We start from the raw sequence: 19,772 nt of genomic DNA, 5'->3' as shown, positions 1-19,772 counted from the left end.
TTGTGGCGTGAGGAATGAATAAGATGTTTGGGTATTTATAGAAAAAAATTGAGATTTTTAGGTAATTTTAGGATTTTATTTTTATTTTTTTACGTTTGGATAAATCTTGGTCGTTAATTTCCAAAAAATTTTGAAATCAAATGTGCCGGATTGTGCCATGTGGCACACCATCGTTTTTTTTTTTAATTTTTAGATTGCAGAAAATGGAGTCATTGGCTTAGTGGTGCGCACGTAGGTAGGAGCCACACCTTCTGCTGCATGACGTCACAACATTGTCATCCCTCAGTGGGCTCAAGCCCAAGTTGACACACCCCGATCGAGGTCAAGGCATGCTGGCCGTCACGTGAGAGTGGCGTAGCCATGTGCACAGTGCAGAAGCGATAAAGATAGCAAACATATGAATAATTAAAAATCATATTAATAGAGTGTACTACTAGCAAGAAGCGATAGAAGTTAGTTACAACTGTAAACTCTCCTAATCAGAGCATAAAGTCTAGATGCAGTCCAGTAGGACAAGTACTAGTTATACAGTACCAGGAATGTCCTACTATTATTCCAATAGGTCAGAACTGCTGACGATCCCGAGCCATCAATTGCAAGCTTACTTAAAACCTAGAGGGGCGCAAAACAGAAAACGTGAGTGGGCATAAACAAATGTTTTACAAAATCATTTCATGTATCAACATATCTAGCCCCTCGCTGTAAAACATGTATAATTTTCCTAGAATCAAGATACAATTATATATATGAATATATCAGAAAACATATCGAGTCAATTCATGCTTCACATAATCATATTCATATGTATGCCATGCCAAAATATAACAAAGTAAACAGTTTAGGTAAGAATGATTTCATGGAAATAAGATATGTTAGCCGGAACTCTTGTGGTAGTCTGTACGGCTGAATTCATAGCTCAAACTCAATCTAGCCGGAGTCACTACTATGACATGTACGGCAATATTTTGCACATAAGTCGAAACCACTACAAAGGGGTCTGTACGACAAGATTGGGTGTAATATAATTATGCTCAATTTTACTCTCTCAATGCTAGCTGTGCGATAATACGTTAGTCACCTACGAGTCGGAACCACCTATAGTGGCCTGTACGACAAGAATGTGCACCTAATTGGATCCAATGTGAGCAGATGGTGCGGGAGGTGACATAATATACAGGCATGTGCCAACTCTCTCTGGCTAAATCGCAATCACCCGGGGTGCAGGTTTATGAGCTCATCGTTACTCAATCATATCTCATATAGATAATCAACATGTTCATCTCATTTATTGAATGGCTGCACCTAACCTTTCGTTAGACTGTCTACGTACCCTAAACAGGGATCAAGTCGTTCGTAGTTCACCTAATCAAACATAACTTACCTGAACTTACCTGTGCCTCCACAGCACCACATTTATATATATATATATATATATATATATGCAGCTATGAAATGCATAACCAAAATATAAAGGCATTTGGCATATTATTTCAAAGCATAGTTTTATTTAAAACACATTTCTGGGAAATATAATAAGTATATAACTATATACTAAAAACAAAAGCCCACTCACTGATATGTCGAAGGGTCGTAGCCCCGAGTCGCCCATGGATACGCTCGTCCTCGGGATAAGTCTCACCTATATGCGAATTAACTATAAAAACGTTATTTTAAAGCACATACGTAAAACTAGCTAATAACTTCTCATACATTGCTCAATTTGGGTATATGAATATACCACAGTGATCTACACAACTTCACGAACATCATGATATTTTTAGAAAAATTTAACTATGGTTCACGCGCCCTCACACGCCGGGGAGGGCATGGCATCACGCACCCTCAAGCGCATCACCCTTAACCTCCAGACGCCAGAATAGTGCCACCGGCACCGGATTATGGGCAGACCTGCAATTGCCCATTTCTCTCTCGTTTTTGCACTCTTTTCTATGAAATTTTCACCCAAATGTCACAAATTTCAAGAGGAAGAAGGTTATACCTCTTTGGAGCCTCAAATCCTTCGAAAACACGTCGAGAAAATCTCACCAAAACCGGCCACCTTCGAACCTCGTGATCCCGATGTCCAAAACCTTCAAACGAAGCACTCCGAGCTTCCTTGGGACCTCACTAAGCTCGCTATGAGCTTGGATTGTCCTAAAACACAACCATTCAAAAGTTCATGAATAGTGCTCAACTCGGAGCTTGAGTTTTCAACGTGAAATCGAACGAGTTCTTACTTGAAATAGGTACCTTTGAACTCGTATGGTCCTCACGAACACAATGATACCAAATTTGGCCATGATCCGTGAAGATTTGGCTTGGTTCGACCTTGTCCATACGGAGGAGAGGGAAGAGAGAGTGAATCGAGAGGGAGAGTACGGGAGTGAGAGAGAGAAGGTGATGTGGATGTGGGTGTGTGGCCTATAATTGGTCAACAATTCAAAATACATAATATACCTAATCCTAATTGGTCCAAAACAATTAGGATTTGAGAATAGTAATCCATGCACAACACCTAGACCACATCACACAATTTAATGTCCATGGGTATTTCCTTCATTTCACACCGTCAATAAATATGAGCAAGACCTAAAAAGACTTGGAAAGAGACTCTAAGAAAAGAATTGGATTACTTGGATCTAAGAGAAGACATGACATAAAACCGAGCACAATGGCGTTCTATGATTCATATACAACTCCAATTAGTGGGACAAGGCTTTGTTGTAGCATATGAAATTCGGGTTCTTGATGTTTGAAGTTTTGGGTCTTATGGTTTGTGGGATATGCAATTTGGGTGAACTAAGGATACCGATAACATCATTTTCCATTAATTAGATAAAAGTGTTCAGTTTTAATTTCTCATTGCAGTCTTTGCATCAAACATCCAAATTTATTTGGGGGAAGTGAGAAGCTTGATGTGTCATGGGATGAGGGCCAGTATGATTCTAATGTTTTACTGGCTTATAAGAAGACCAAGACCCGAACGGCTAGCTTAACAGTCCTTTGTAGTACGGGTTATTTTTTTCTCTCTTCTTTTTGTGTTATTATACTTGGAGATTGTGGAAAAACTATAAAAGACTTAACTGAAGTCTATTTTGCAATCCGGTTTCTCTATTAGTGGAACCCGTCCATAATTGATACGAATGTTGTTTCCCTTTTACATCTCAGCATTCTTTTTCACCCGAGATAGGCGTTCATGGCATTCTCATGGACAATTTCTCACGTTCAGGTGGTGGAGGTGTAAATTTATCTCGGTTACGAGTAGGCATGGATCTGAATGAGCCTTCAAGTTCCAAATGGAGTAGCACAACTAGCATAAAGTTCAAGGTACCTCATTACATTTTCCACTTATCAGAATCCTTGTGGTATTTATCTTTTATACACTCTCTTTCCAGTTTCCAGACTATTTATATGAATTTAAATTGTGTGCTACGCAGCATGTCCGACCATTGAATTGTAATGGCCGCTCTGTGAGCCGAGATTTTGATGGGTTTCCTGTCACTTGCCGGTAATCTCGATTTTGAGAACTTAGTTTCCAAATTTGTTTGACTAATCTTTTCACATTGTAAGATGATAATCCTGCGGTGGAAGTCCCCATGACAGTATGATAGTTCAAATTGTGATCTTTAATGTGAAAGATTATATGTGAAACTAACAGGTAGTTTGTCTTGAATGCAGTTCAGTCTGCAGATAGAACATGGGATACCAGTTCTATCTCAGTGGCTAATATTCAACAAGTTTAAATTCGTTGTATCAAAGGGAGTCAAACTTGGGCCGGCATTTCTCTTGACAAGGTGATTGAGCAAGAGTGCATGTAAAATGTGGGGTGGAAGTGAGTCTGCATGAAGCATTTGACATGAATTAGATCTAATAATCTTGAATGATACCGTAATCCCATTTGGATTTGATTTCCATTTCCCTATTGAAGAAGGTTTCGTAATGTTTTGGTAATTAGATCCCAATTTAGATTAGTTTTCCTAATTAGCGAACCCTCTATCATGGCTATATGAGGAGAGTTGATGTACTTGTTTACAGGAACTAGGATCCGCAACCAAGATGGAATAATATTCAGTATTCTACTACAAAGATGAGCGGGAATACTCCAGAGAGAGAGTGAGCGGAGAGCAAAACAATTGTATTCCACTCAAGGTGTTAGAGTGTGAGAATATGTAAGGGAAAAGCGTGTGGGAGAGAGAAGAAAAGAGATAAGAGTGTTTCCTTATATCCTTGTTTTCTTGTTCTTGTGCTTTCTAGTTGTTCATCGAGCCTTAAACGTAAAGGTTTGAGAAGAAATTTTATTGTTCACATTATTAATATAGTGGAGATTTGTTGTACTCAGCCGTGGGTGCAGGCGCATACCTGAATTTATCATTAACTTTTGGGTTCGAGTTAGTTTTTCTCTTTCTTAAACAATTTCACAGCAGGAACTTCATTAGTTCCACTTGGTGATTCAGAAGCACAAGCCTGCGTATCTACGTGCTTTGTATAACTTATGGATAATTGAACCTTGTTGTATCTGTGATTCCCATACTTTTTCCTCAGACAGAATGACAGGTGGTTCCACTGTAGGGGACATGGCTCCTTACCAAGCATTTGCAGTTGGAGGTCTTGGCAGTGTATGAGGTTACAGTGAAGGAGCAGTGGGATCTACTATTTAGAACAAGATGGTGGAAGGTTCTGTTTTCTTGGACTTTGGAACTGATTTGGGGTCTTCTCATCATGTCCCTAGTGAGTTCAAATTTCACTTGGTTATATTTCAACTCTTTAACTTCGTTATAGGTCTTGAAATGATTGACCCATGTCATTCTTTATCCACTCGTCTTTGAGTGTTCTTGTGCGGCCTTTTAGCAGTAAGCTCCCAAAAAGCAATGCTTAGTTAGCATAACAAATGAGATGTGGTAGATACTGGAGAGCTGCGTGCCTTAGAAATTTTCTTTTTTCCACAGCAGAGTCATTGGCATAAACAACCTATTGCGAAAGGTGGCCCTCCACCCAGCATACCAAAGAGATTGGAGTAACTTATCACTTTTGAAGTCCCAGCGTAGTAACCCACCTAACCTGCATACTACCAAACTTGGGAGTAAAAAATTGATACACTTACAACAACACAAACATCCACCGGAAAAGGTACCGGAATTATTAGGACATGGAAATAATGTTCACTTAACCTGCCATGGCACTCGGTCTATGTTTGTATCCTCCATGTTAATCTGGGTATATTACAGTTACCAAGTACGAGTACGGGAAAAGTCGAACAAACAAGTATGGATGCAACTTAGATGGACTCGGATAGAACAGAGTCATGCCCGAAAAGAGGGAAAACATACAGAAAGCAAGGGAGAAGAGTTCAAATTTCAAGTCTAGAGAAACCTCTATCAGTCCTTAGACAAACTGCAGAAGTTGTAAGTACGACTGTTTAACTTTGACAGTAATTTTTTAACTGCAACGCTAAGCTCATCCGATGTATATCAATTGCATCGATAACAAGTTCATGAAAAAATATAACTTACAAAAATCTTACAACGGAAATAATTACATGTCCAACATCTGTAGAAATATAGGTAAATCGCAAAAAAAAGAACAGAGAGCAACAAAGAGGACACGCAGAAGCAGCAAAGATTAAGGATGACAAAATTGCACATCATTACGCATGAACACGATAATTTGACACTTTGGAGTAGAGTTTTAAAAGAAGTTGTTATACTGGCTGGTGAGAGAATCTCTGAGATTGGAGTACAAGCCATAGAGAGAATACTGCCGAAGGTTCTCCACCTCATACCATGAATTGAGAACCGAGAGATGCTTATCTGTACCAGAAAAGGCCAGTTGTATCCCGAGACTGCAATCTACAGAACCCCCTCGGTTTTTACAGCCTGATGTTTTGATGGCACAGTCTTGTTTGTTAAGACAAACAAAATTGGAGTTTCCTGTGCATTTAGCACACCCATCTCTCTTCCAATACAAGTTTTGCAGCCTACCCTTTTGAAACTCGAGTACCTTCATCAAATCCCATATGTTGGATTAGAGAATTTACAAATGGAAAATCGCTTACCGAATATCAACTCATTCAAAGTGACACATACTCACCAACGTAAAACTTGTCACTATGTATGTGCTGTTTCCAACAAACGCAGGGAGAGACCTTGCAGCATATTTTCGTCCAGCAAACGCCACCATGTACCCACCATATGCATCCTAGAAAGCTCATAAGGGCATACAATTTAGTGATCTGATCCATTCACGATATAAACACATGACAGGAAAGACAATACAAAGTTAAGAAAACCAACAGGTCAACATACACAGCCAAACAACACCACAGATGTAATTACGTTTAGCTTCCTATATTTTATAGGGATAATTTATTTCCAGGTTTCCCATGACAGCAAATGATTTGTTTTCCACATTCTTATAACCTTTTTCAAACTTAATTGTATCATGAGGAGAGGGACTCCAATGTCCAACCAAGACTTTATTTCATGCGGGATTGCCAACAGTAGAAGAGTTGGTTTCCTCCACCCCGGCGTTTGATGAAGTTCAGAAACTCATTTTTCGGTTGCAGGGAAGCTGGAGTTGATCATAAATGTATTTTACATCTCCACTTCCAAATATACCAACAAATGGTGGCAAAATAACTGCTCAAGCTGACAAGCCTATAATAAATGCCCTTGAGCTTTAGATTATTCCTGTGCCGATCTTCACAACCAACATTAAGAGACCTTCAGATGTAATAGGGCGCGTGGTATTTAGATGTTCTGTAGTAAAGGAAAGCCCGCACCATATTCTATCTGAAGGTCTACCCTATCAAAATCCATGAAGAAATATTAATCTTTCAATGGAATTTCTAAGTCATAGGTTATCATTTTTGTTTGTGATCTACCAGAAATCACTCTTCAAAGTTATGTTGAGTTTTAGAATGTCATTGCACTATCATACCTACGATTGAAACAATCAATAAGACAGTTGCTCGGTTAAATGTTTCCAAAGTATCCCAAGTACTCTGTATTCTCTTTTATTTTCCTTAACCATGCTATTGATTTTCTTTACCGAACTTACTAGGTACTCCATACTATTCATGAGTTATGATCGTACGTTAGATAGAGCCTCCGATCACGCAAATTTCTCCCCAGTGAAAGCATTACATATCACGGATAAGTAGAACAGTTCCCAAAAAAATTAAGATTTTTTTTTCTGTTTCGTAAAACAGCTAGAATGAAGCTAATAGTTTTAGCGTTCTAACACTAAAAAATCAAATGAAAGGAAAAAACTATCAGAAAATCGAAATGGAAGAAAAAAAAAAAAAAACCAATCTCCTGTATCTTAATAGCTCATACTAACACATCTGTATCTAAACGAACCCCAAACAATTTCAACATAAATGCAACACGAGTAATTTTTATCTCTCAAGCAAAGATAATGGCAAACAATCGAAAGCAATTCAATTTTTTGACCCTTTCCCCTCAAACAAAGCCAGCTAACCAAATGCACACCAAACATAATATGGTAAAACAAAAATTCTTCACTGAACATGATGTGGAAGAAGACAAAAGACTCGAGGATCCGTGTAGGCTTAAACGAATGCAGCATCATTCCTTTTCACTAACTACTTCAGGATTCTTGCTAACTTGACATCCCCAGATTATGCAACTCTCACTTTAAGATTTATACACTTCAAGTTTCACTTTTTAAAGATGACAGATTCTATTGCTAACTAATCCCTACAACGCCGGCTAAAATCGTCACAAAAGGGTTAAAGTCCAAGTTGGTTGATGGATAATCACATGAATATTACACGGTCCAAAGAATCAAGAGTATCAGCGATTAGTAATCAAACAGTCACATCACAATCCAGCTCAAAAACTGTAACAGAGAGTAAAAAGGGTAGAAGAAGATGGTAAAAGATAAGAGTTTAGATTACCGGTTGGAAAGAAGAGGTGTTGATAGTGAGGAGGGAGATCTCATCGACTTTGGGTCTAAAGAGCGCGAGCTGCGAGTTGGAGGAGGACAGCGAGAGGCGGCGGTCGCAGGGGGAGAGCTGATGCGACTGGTTCCCGTTTAGGGAGAAGGAGGTCTTGGACGAGAATGCGATCCCGAATGTAAAGCCGTCGGACCTCTGAATCTTGGTGTCTGTGCATGGGTTGTACACGCTGTTTGTGTTAGATGCTCCCACATTCACCACAGTTGACGCCATCGGCAGGAGGAGGAGCAGCAGCATCGCCGCCGCCATTGTTGCCGGCGGTGATTGCTTTTAGGGTGGTAGTAAGGTAATGGGATGGATGATATTTGGTGGTGGTCGGTGGGTGGTGGTGGTTGAAGCTCAGAGGCCAGCTAAGGAAATGTAGGGTGTTGGCTGGATGCGGAGGGTGTCAGCTTGCTTTCTGTATTTGTGAAGGCTTTTGCCTCCAAAGACCAAAGCTCTGCGGCGAGGTTTAAATTTTAATTTCATTTTTTTTATATTTTAATATATATATATATATATATATATATATATATATATATATATATATATATATATATAGGGCAAAAGAATGTTTACTACCCTTATGTTTCATGGTTTTCAACATTTAGTACATCAATTTTTTTTCGTCTCAGAGTCATACCTAAAGTGTAAATTTTAGGACAATCTCATACATTCGTTAGTCAAACTGGTAAGTGAGCTGTTAACTGTGACGTGGCGCCCATGTGTCCAATGACTTGGCGCCATGTGTCATCCAAGTGGACATTTTAAAAAAAATTTATAAAATAATTAAAAAATAAAAAAATAAAAAAAAAACCGAATCTGGGCAGATTCGGAAGAAGAAGAAGAAGGAGAAGAAGGAGAAGGAAGAAGGAGGAAGAAGGAGGAAGAAGAAGGAAGAAGAAGAAGAAGGAGAAGGAAGAAGGAAGAAGAAGGAGGGAGAAGAAGGAAAAAAAAAAGGGAAAAAAACTGGGCAGATTTGAAGAAGAAGGAGAAGGAAGAAGGAGGAAGAAGAAAAAAAAAAACTGGGCAGATTTGAAGAAGAAGAAGAAGAAGGAGAAGGAAGAAGGAGGAAGAAGAAAAAAAAAACTGGGCAGATTCGAAGAAGAAGAAGGAAGAAGAAGAAGAAGGAGAAGGAAGGAGGAAGAAGAAAAAAAACAAAACTGGGCAGATTCGAAGGAGAAGAAGAAGAAGGAGAAGGAAGGAGGAAGGAAGGAGGAAGAAGAAGAAGGAGAAGGAAGGAGGAAGAAGGAGGAAGAAGAAAAAAAAAAAACTGGGCAGATTCGAAGAGGAAGAAGAAGGAAAAAGAAGAAGAAGAAGAAAGAGAAGGAAGGAGGAAGAAGAAGAAGAAAAAAAAAACTGGGCAGATTCAAAGAAGAAGAAGAAGAAGGAGAAGGAAGGAGGAAGAAGGAAAAAAAAAAAAAAAAAAACTGGGCAGATTCGAAGAAGAAGGAGGAAGAAGAAGGAAGAAGAAGAAGAAGGAGAAGGAAGGAGGAAGAAGAAGAAGAAGAAGAAAAAAACTGGGCAGATTCAAAGAAGAAGAAGAAGAAGGAGGAGAAGGAAGGAGGAAGAAGGAAAAAATAAAAATAAAAAAACTGGGCAGATTCGAAGAAGAAGGAAGAAGAAGAAGAAGAAGGAGAAGGAAGGAGGAAGAAGAAGGAAGAAGAAAAAAAAAAACTGGGCAGATTTGAAGAAGAAGAAGAAGAAGAAGAAGAAGAAATAGGAAGAAGAAGAAGAAGGAGGAAGAAGAAAAAAAGATTCGGAAGAAGGAGAAGGAAGAAGGAAGAAGAAGAAGGAGAAGGAAGGAGGAAGAAGAAAGAAAGAAAAAAAAAAAAAAACGAATCTGCTACCCAGATTCAGTCAGAGGAAGAAGAAGGAAGAACAAGAAGAAGGAAAAGGAAGGAAGAAGAAGGAAAAAAAAAAAAAAACGTTTTTTTTTTAAATTTATTTATTTATTATTTTATAATATATATATATATATATATATTTTTTTTTTTAAAATTTCCACGTGGATGACACGTGGCGCCCAATCATTGTCCACATGGGCGCCACGTCACTGTTAATGGCAGACTTAACAGTTTGACTAACGGATGTATGAGACTGTCCCAAAATTTACACTTTAGGTATGACTCTGGGACGAAAAAAACTTGATGTACTAAATGTTGAAAACCACGAAACATAAGGGTAGTAAATAGTCTTTTGCCCATATATATATGTGTGTGTGTGTGTGTGTGTGTGTGTTAGATGTTAGATTAAAGACCTGTAAGAACCGGCCAATTTCAAACTGATCGGGTTAGGTCTAATTTTAATTTTAATTTTCATTACCCAGCACTATCCGCCCTGTTTCATTTTCAAACAAATTTGGTTTGGTTCCTCCAATTTTGGGCCTAGCCCTTTCCCACCCCTAATTATGACCAAGGTATAAAATATCAATAATATCGAAAATATCGGTAGTCCAAAAATACGGAAATTTCAATGGAAATATCAGGATATTATCGATATCGATAAAAATTGAATAAAAACCACGGAAATTGTACGAAAAACTTAGAAATTTTTATTGAAACTTTGCAGGATGTTTATTTAGTAAATTATCTATTAGTTTATCACAAAAAATTGGAAGGAAATGCATTGCATGATGGATTTAACTGATTTAAGTTGATTATATAGCGAGTTGGCAAACATTGTGAGTGTAGAAAATATGTAGTAATTAATGAAAGAAGTTTAAACACACCATAATCATTTATATATAATGAATTAGATGAATTAGTACAATCTTTTACACTTTATACATTGCATGGTAAGATAAATGAGTGACTTAGTATCACATAGAGTTCCTGTGAGGTTCAAAATTTTCACTATCTTCATCATCTCTATGTGTAGAGTAAGTGTATTTTAGCATATTTTCACAAAAACATAAGTGATATGGTGGTCAAGGTGTTGAAGGAGTAAAATGGGAGGGGTTCGAATCCCCTTGGTGTTTTTTTAAATATAGAAATTTATCCTAGATAAAAAATATTAGCTTGCAAGCCTTGCAGACATCTTAATGACCATATAAATGTCACAGGCTAAATATGTAATCACAAACATATCTGTAACGAGTTGGATAAGGCCCAGGTGTGTGGTTGACAAAGGAAGGGGTTTGAATCCCTCTATGCGCAAGATTGAGATTTTTCAGCATTTTTCAAGTATTTTTGGGTTTGATGGAAACCCAGCAAAATAATAAGCCTTATTAACTTAATAATAAACCCCAAAAACAATAACACAGCTACTCTAACCTTTTACTCTTTCCTTCCATTCTTCCATCTGTTCACTCACACACACACACACTCTCTCTCTCTCATCTCTTTCTTCTTTTCTTTATCTTTTCTATAAAGTCATTCCTAATCTTCTTTCACTCCTCAAACACCTGTAACATCTCATTCCTTCCTTTTATACAAGGGTCCAGTAGCAGCAGCTCAGTGCCCTAGTTCCTTCATTTCATCTCTTATTTTTTCCTCAAAGATCCAATCTTTGAGCTCCAGATCACCGCTTTCTGCTCCAAAACTCACACAATTAGCAAAAGCTCATCTTTTAGTTACTCTGGCAGCTCAAAATCCACAAAAAATGGAGCTGGGTTTTCTCGCCCTGCTCATCCTCTGCCTCTCAGTTTCCATTTCCCATAAGTTTCTTCCCCAAAATCTCAAAAATGGTGACATGGGTTTTGTTCATTTGGTATTTTTCTCTCACCCCTTTTGATTTTTTCAGGTGCAGAGCTCGCCTCCAAGGTGGGTGTGAACTACGGCAAACTGGGCAACAACCTCCCGCCACTGTCGCAGTCAGTGAAGCTCATCCAGTCTCTCAAGGCCAAGTGAGTCAAGCTCTAGGACGCCAACCCAAAAATCCTCACCGCCCTCCGTAACACCGACCTCCAGGTCTCCATCATGGTCCCCAACGAGCTCATCAACAACATCTCCTCCAATCAGACGCTCGCCGACTATTGGGTCCACACCAACGTCGTCCCCTTTTACCCGGAGACTCTGATGTGGTACCTCCTCGTTGGAAACGAAATCCTCAGCCAACCCGATAAAAAAATCTAGTATAATCTCGATATTATCGGCGAAATATCTTGATATTATCGATAATATCGTAATATATTGACTATAATTAAGTGGATACTCGTGAAAATATCGTTCTCTCACAGAAACGATATTATCAGCGAAATATCGATATTTTGGTCCATGATTATGACCAAGGTTTTAAAAAGCGTTAGGCGCTAGTCTGGCAGCGGACTGAGACTTAGCGCTTAGGCAGCTAGGCGGATTATGCAGATTTAATTAAATTTGTTATATAACATATTAATACGGGTCTCCTAACACTCTTGAGAATTTAGGATAGTTAAAACTTAAGTGACACACCCTGACTCAGAATGTCCACTAGGATTTCGAATTGAGCTGTGCTGGCCGACACTTGGAAGGTGACGAAGCCATAAAGTGTAGTGATGTGGAAAATGTGAATAAATTTAAACTTAAAAGTGCCTAAACATAAGAGTGTGCTGGTGAGCGGTTATGAACTCAATTCACACGTGATGACAGAGCATAAATAAAGTACAGTAAGGTAGGATAAGAATTATACCATTATAGGTAGTATATTAAGATTTGCCAAGAATCCTCATCGATACGAAAGCTCAGCTATTAAAACCTGGAGGGGCAAAAAAACAAGGTGAGTGGGCCTGAAAAATAAAGTTTTAATAAAAACCTTTTGAAAATGTTATAACCCCTCGCCGGAAAACATGTATAGTTTCCAAAATATACATACTACGTATAGTATGAAATTACTTACCGTAGCTTACAAAATATCAAGATAATAATACGGCACAATATCCCGTACGTAAACACATCATATTCGTAGTCACATAATTTCACATAGGCAACATAATATAACGAGTGCTCATCGACACATTCTGACACACGAGTTAATGTAGAAGTATTCTGACATGAACATGACTAGGTGTAATAATGAAATACGCTCTAGTGAAGACTAGTGTTATTCGCGGTCACATACAAGTCGGCATTACCTATTTCAACTTGTATGATGGGACTGGCACCTACTAGGATCCAAGGCAATCGTGCGGTGCAGATGTGAACATACACCTAAAAGACTGGCCCTGGCGCCGAGCGAGCACTAACACTGGGTGCAGCAAACGATGAGCATAAAACATAAATATAGTCATGCCATAGTGGTTCGATAATTCTAATCAACATAATATCATTCATAGCCATAGGTATAATCATAGCATCAATAAACATACACATACCTGTGCATCCCGTAGGATGTAGCATATTTAGTAATTTCCATCAACATGCTAAAACTTATAAGCATTCTGCTAAACTAGGCGTTTTGTAGGGAGCTCTTTATGACATGCATAAATAGAAACTAACAATTATATATATATATATATATATATATAGACACACACACATTATAAAAAGGAAAAGACCCACTCACCTGAAGGTCGCGCTACAACTTCCTAGCACGAATATTAAGGCGTCACGAACCATCGTCACCTAGAACAAATATCAAATCACATCTCAAAATTCTTATCTATAGAGCATGTAACTTACATAAAACACATCCCCAAGGACGTTCTAGAGTGATTTGTAACCCATTGAACAAAAGTCAACCCTCGGTCGAAGGTCGACGATAAGGTCCACAACCCTACATAACTTGATCCAAAAGATCTGCACCTCAAATTTCTGATTCATAACTTCCCAAGGGTATCAATAAGCTTCTAGAACAACATTTAAAGTTTCGAAACGATCCAACGGTCGGATCTCCGTCAATTGCTAAAATTAAGTGGTGGCTGATGTTTAGATTTACAAACTTAGAAAATCCATCCGGGAAGATCCATATGTCAGATTCCTGATCTATCAATTCCTAATATCCTTAAATATTATGTACTATTACGTATTAAAGTTTGGTGATGATCTAATGGTCGGATCATCGAATCATATAATAACCAAGTGACGGCCCTTGGCGGAAATAAAACCAAACAACGGAATGTCGTCAATCGGATGTCTAATATGGAATCATGGCACTCATTTTAGCCTAGGGAGGTCAAGTGGTGTCACTGCCCAAGCGCTACCTCCCCGTGCCACTGCACGCAGTGGCCGGCCACCCCGACTAGTTGAAAAATTCAACTATTTCCAAACACTACCAAATTTCACAGAAATGAAGATCTCAATGAGTAGAGCAAGTTTTATACCTATGGCCAAGTCCAATTTGGCCAGGAAAAACTCCAATTTGTCTCAAACCTGCCGAAAACCCTAAAACTGGTGGCCTTCGATTCGGCTTCTCCGGTGCTCCGCCACCTCCAAGGTTGTTTAGGGTTTGTTCCTGGGCTCAAGGAGAGTCTAATAGGGGTGGTGGTTGATGGAGTTTGTTTCAGAAATGGCAAATCACCGTCGTGGGTGCTCTCAAAGTTGTTAGTGAGAAATCACAAAACCTAGGCTTAAAATCCACCAATTAATGGATGAAAATGGAAGAGGGGAGGTCGTGGGATGGTTTCCAGGTGGTGGCTTGGGTTAATTCGCTGGAAATTGGCCGGGAAACCATTGGTTTCTATGGTTCCTACCGGTCAGGTCGTACGGGTCAAGGAAGACTTAGTTTGGGTTCCTCATGTTCTTTTTCTCTCCTTTCCCTCATGCTCTTCTTCCTGATTCGTTCCTCACTTTCCTCTCTCCTCCTCATTGGCCTCCCATTCGCCTCCTTTCTCTCATTTCACCCTTCTCTTTTCCAATTGAGCAGCAGTTCTCTTTTTCCTCTTTCATTTTCTTATTTCCTTCTCTCATCCGTCCTTCTCCCTCAACTAATATTAAATAATAATGTAATAACAAAATAATGTTAAAATAATAGGGGTGTGCTATCCACACACCCCATTTTACTTCTCACACACCCCTTGATAATTTATGTTCGTTGATCTTCTTCAATTCATCCGATCTGACGGCCGAAAATTAAAAAGGTGTGTGAGAAGTAAAATAGGATGTGTGGATATCATACCTCGAATAATAATATAATAATTATAAGAAATATATAAAATAATAAATTGTAATCTTTACAAAAGTACTTTTTGGATTTGTAGTTCCGTAAAACCCCTATTGTAACTCTGGTTTCGATTTAGATTACGCTCATGTGATTGTCCCGTCGAGAACTTTGAGAGTACGGTAAAATAGTAGTTCATACGCGTCATGAACTAAAGGTCAACAAAAGTCAATAATCTCGCCTCTAGGGCATTTTCGTCAATTCACGCTTTCAAAAATTAATAAAACCGTAAAAGTAGGGACGGGTTGTCACATTAAGCCATATTGCCATCATCACTAAAAAATGGAGTAAAAAAATAAGAAAATGAAAAATCAAATTTGAAAATTCACTAATTAAGTAGGTTATTTAGAACAATCTTTAACTTAATTAAAAAAAATTAAAAACAATGGAACCGCCTAAACCCCACCTAGCCCGCCTAGCCCCTACCAAAATTTTCTCAATATTTCGGTCTAGATTGCGTTGATCCACCACCGCCTACCACTTAGGCGCCACCTAGGCCGTTTTGTAGAGCACTAAATTATGACCACGCATGATACTTGTGATCACAGGCATGTTAAAGAGAAAATTTATATCACAAATTTATGATCCCGTTGTTTTAAATAGTGGACAAACTTTGAAAAGATACAAATGGCGATGAAAGAGTTTGAGGTATGAGGGGTAAAATGTATACCTATGGTTTTCAAGGGAACGAGTGTGTAACAAGATGGGTTGAAGCATTCTTGTGGAGGAAATTGTTTGTCGGTATGCAAAGTACGCAAAGATTGGAGGCAATAAACACTTTTATGAATCGTTATCTCAAATTCAAATAGCAGAAACTTCTTTTTGAGATAACAATTCATAAAAGCGTTCATTCCCTCCAATCGTTGCGCACTTTGCATCCCAGCAAGAACGTTCTCCTACAAGAATGCCTCAACTTATCTTGTTCGTTTATTGTATGTTTTTTCTACTCACTTGTTCCCTCGAAAACCATAAATATCCAGCATTTTACCCCATCATTTCTCAAACTCTTTCACCATCACGTGGTTTTTTCGAAGTTCGTCTACTCTTTAAAACAATCAAGATCACGAATGTGTGACATAATATTCCTCCTAACATGCCATATATAGAGCATGTGATCATAAGCAAGGTTCTAAAAGACGTTAGGTGATAGTAAATTTATTATATATTTTGTAAATAAGTGCATATTTGTCGATACAAATTTCCGCCGTCTTCAGTCTTGACGAAAATGTAGGTCAACGGATCTCCGATGCCTAAGTTAGTTTCTCTAAGAGAGTAAAGTGTTTAGGGCTTTTTTAGGGTTGCAAAAGCTCTGAAAATTTGGTAGAATAGGGCTGGCCATAGTGTTTAATGGGGAGATATTCTCTAAATATTCCCCAGATATTAAATAGGAAATAATGTATTGAGATAATGGTGTAATTATCCCTAATTTATTTAAATTAGGATTACTTACTTGATTGAAGTCAATCTTCAAATAGGAATGTATTAAAGATAGGATTTGGGTAATTAATCCTTATCTTTAATTTCTTGCCAAGGGCAAGTGAGCTGTGGACAGTTGTATTCAGCTGCTGAGACCTCCAGGGGTGTGAGCTGTGCGTGGAAACACATGAGAAGCCTGCCCATTTATTGAGGGCAATCTTGTCTTTCTTGAATAAAAGTCCATGTGTCACCTCTAGAATTTTTGGGATTATTTTAGGCTCCACAAATGCCCCCACACTTACTGTGCTGCATGCAGGAAAATGATAGTAGGTGTAGGAACCCCAAGCTGCTTAGGCTTTTAGAATTGTTTCCCAATTTGAACTTGATCTTATTTCTTGATTTGGAGATAGACTTCTAGGAAAAGGAAACCTATTGCCCCTAATACCTATTTAATTCTACCTTAAATTGGGGATTAAATAAATTTGGAGAGCAATCTTTATTCCAACAAGGAAGAAAAGCCAGAGGAAAATTTTATTCCCCCACCCTTAGCATTCTTCTTTTCTTGCCCTTGCAAAGAGTCATCTCTCGTTGTTCTTCTCCTTCTCCTTGCCACACCAAGGTAAGAAAATTTGAATTTTCTTCTTCTTGAATTTTTTTGGGAGTCTTGGGACTTGAAAAATTGGCTCGGCAGGGGCCGAGGAGGTGAGATATGCGTGGCAAGGAGGCCACGGTGTAGCTTGGTGGTGCGGCAAGATGATCAATGCATTGAGGCACTGAGATCTGCTCGGCTCAGGCCGAGAGGAAAGGGCGGCGCTAAAAGGTTGGCATGGGCTGAAAAATTAGTTTTTTTTGTAACATGCTTGAAAGAAGGAACTCAAACTAACGTTACATCATTGAGAGACTTAGGCCTAAATTTTTATTTGGAGAGTTATTAATCTGTGCAATTTTTTTGTTTTCTAAAGTCGTTGCATGATCTCATTATTCTTTGCTTGGTTGCTACTTAGAAGGCGTTTCATCATTTAGTTCCAAATGCTAGAACTCATGCTTATTTCATTCAAAGCATGTTATTGATTTGCATAACACATATTCAAGATGAAGTTGTTTAGTGAGCCAAGAGCCAAAAAGCGTATCCCATTCATTGTGTGTTTAAGTTTAACCCCGTTGAGTCTTGTGTTGCCTATGTTCTTTGTTACCCACACTATCCTCACCTAGCCTAGATTAGGACCATCCATACCCTTGTTCTTGAAGCATAGTAAAGCATAATTTAGAAGGAATTCCTTTTGTTGAACTCTTGCAGAAAAACAAGTGTGGGGGAAGTGATTCTTGTGTGTGTGTGTGCCAAAGTCCTTCATAAGGCACGGGTAGAAAAGGAAAAGAAAAAGAAAAATTCGTGGAAAATAGAATGAAAAGAAGAAAAGTTGTGAAAAGAGTTGAAAATTTTATGAGAAAGAGCTCTAAAGTGTTGTTTGTTGAAGAAATGGTCCAAAGCATTGAATTCGACCCTAAGTGTTGCATGAATCTTCCCTTTGTGTTTAAAAGTTGATTTTTGCATTCTAAAGTAAATTTCAAGTGTCGATTCCATTACTTTGCTTGCTATCGCTTTAAGAACGTTTGTTATTCCTATCCTTTCTTTGTTAGCCATTACCCCCAAGCCCTGTTACAACCCTTGACTTCAATCTTGAGTGTTGTGTGTTTCAATTTGTGGAGTTTGAAATTAATATGAGCATATGGTGTCACTGGTTCTTGCATCTAAGTAGTAGCATTTCATTCATAAGATCATATATATACATGAATTAATAATTCTAGAAATTGCTTCTTTGTTGAAAAACATATGTAAGTGCTAGTTTTCATGTTTACATCAATCTTCTCACATATACCTAATATAGGGAGTGTAGTAAGAAATTCTTGTGTGAAAATAAGAGTGTATCTAGTAAGGAATTGAGGAAATTCTCTAAGGCATGTTACTATATTCAAAATGCTATTTTAATTGATTAAATGTGAGCTAGTGAATGGTGACTATGATTAAGTATGCTCGAGGGTAAGGAATGCTTAAATATATGTAAGTGGTGATCTTTGGCATGCCATGTTTCATTGAAAATCCCTGACGCAAATGTTGGAAGGTTAGGTTGTGTTTTGTTTCGTTTTGTTTCTTTTGTTTTGCTCGAGGACTAGCAAAAGCTAAGTGTGGGGGAATTTGATAGGAACATATTTATGCGACTTAGTTAGCTTGTTCTTGTGCATTTGTGTTGTTATTTCTTAGTTAATTATGTATTTTAAGCTATTTTCGTGTGTTTGTAGGTCAAAATAACAAAGTTGGCAAGAAAGTGCATTTTGGAGCATTTTTTAGCATTTTTTAGCCAAGATTGGATAGTGCAAGCATGGAGACATGAGGATGGACGTTTTTGAAGATTTAAGGCTAGAAATCAACATGTGTGTGTGCAAGTGTGTTGACCTACAACTCCAAACATCCATCCACTACACCCATTACATCCACTCATTACCAAACACTCATCCACTACACCCATTACATCCACTCATTACCACAACACTCACCCACTACACCCATTGCATCCACTCATTACAACTCCATACACTCCTCTCCCTAGCCTATAAATACATCCACCCTTCACCATAATTTGGAGGCCATCATCCAAAGACACTACATTTCACATCTCACAAATCCATACACTTTCATCTCTTAGCCGTGCAAATCCATTCCATCCATATATCCATACACATCCTAGACACTTGTGCTGCAACAAGGTGGTGAAAACAAAGGTTTTTGGCGTTTCAAGCTTGGAACTTTGGAGCGTTTTAGGTGTACTTCGTTCTTGCTTTCAATGTCTACTTTGTTATTTTCTAATTTTGTTGCAATTATAAGTGGCTAAACCCCTATTTAGTTAGGGGGAAGTTTGAAGCCATGAACATGCTTGAGATTTGAATTGATTTCTTCCAATTGTGATTTGATAAGTTGTGATTGCAATTCAATTATCTATTTTATTCATAACTGATTCTTGTATGTTTATTAAGGATGCATACTTAGTTTTCATGCATGAATTAGATGCTAGAATATAAATGAGTTTCACCTAATCGTTACAAGTTTATATTCATGAGTAATGAAGGTTGTTTATCACAATCGCGTTAGTTGAATTCTTGGCAATTGTATCATGCATTCATAGTTATAATTGCCTCGTCAACACTTATGATTTTCATTGAACGTAATGATCTCTGATTGTATCTCTATTATGCATTCATATAGGGGACTTTTAGAGAATGATTTGGATTGTCGCATGCATTCATCCAATTCAATGAGTAAAGGAAA

General features: G+C 38.1%; 1 protein-coding gene and 1 long non-coding RNA gene across 3 annotated transcripts; one reads left to right on the top strand and one right to left on the bottom strand.

Moving 5' to 3' along the window:
• Window positions 1-3,189: 3,189 nt before the first annotated feature.
• Window positions 3,190-4,392, top strand: LOC103425454 (uncharacterized). 2 transcript variants are annotated; one of them, XR_011579309.1, is made up of 4 exons: window positions 3,190-3,327; window positions 3,438-3,508; window positions 3,679-3,794; window positions 4,036-4,392. It is a non-coding gene; the product is annotated as an uncharacterized lncRNA (long non-coding RNA). The 2 variants fall into 2 exon arrangements; XR_011579308.1 differs by lacking the exon at window positions 4,036-4,392 and having other exon boundaries at window positions 3,679-3,914.
• A 1,227-nt stretch (window positions 4,393-5,619) lies between these two features.
• LOC103425346 (uncharacterized) lies at window positions 5,620-8,447 on the bottom strand. The gene is made up of 3 exons (XM_008363426.4): window positions 7,919-8,447; window positions 6,088-6,195; window positions 5,620-5,997 (listed from the first exon to the last, which is right to left on the bottom strand). Exons 1-3 carry the CDS (start codon window positions 8,225-8,227, stop codon window positions 5,686-5,688), a joined length of 729 nt encoding a protein of 242 aa, XP_008361648.3. The 5' UTR covers window positions 8,228-8,447; the 3' UTR covers window positions 5,620-5,685.
• Between the last annotated feature and the right edge of the window lie 11,325 nt (window positions 8,448-19,772).

The sequence above is a fragment of the Malus domestica genome, chromosome 03, assembly GCF_042453785.1.
Source record: "Malus domestica chromosome 03, GDT2T_hap1".
Taxonomy (NCBI): domain Eukaryota; kingdom Viridiplantae; phylum Streptophyta; class Magnoliopsida; order Rosales; family Rosaceae; genus Malus; species Malus domestica.
Note: the sequence above shows the minus strand (reverse complement) of the source record. Positions and strands in the feature narration are given on the sequence as shown.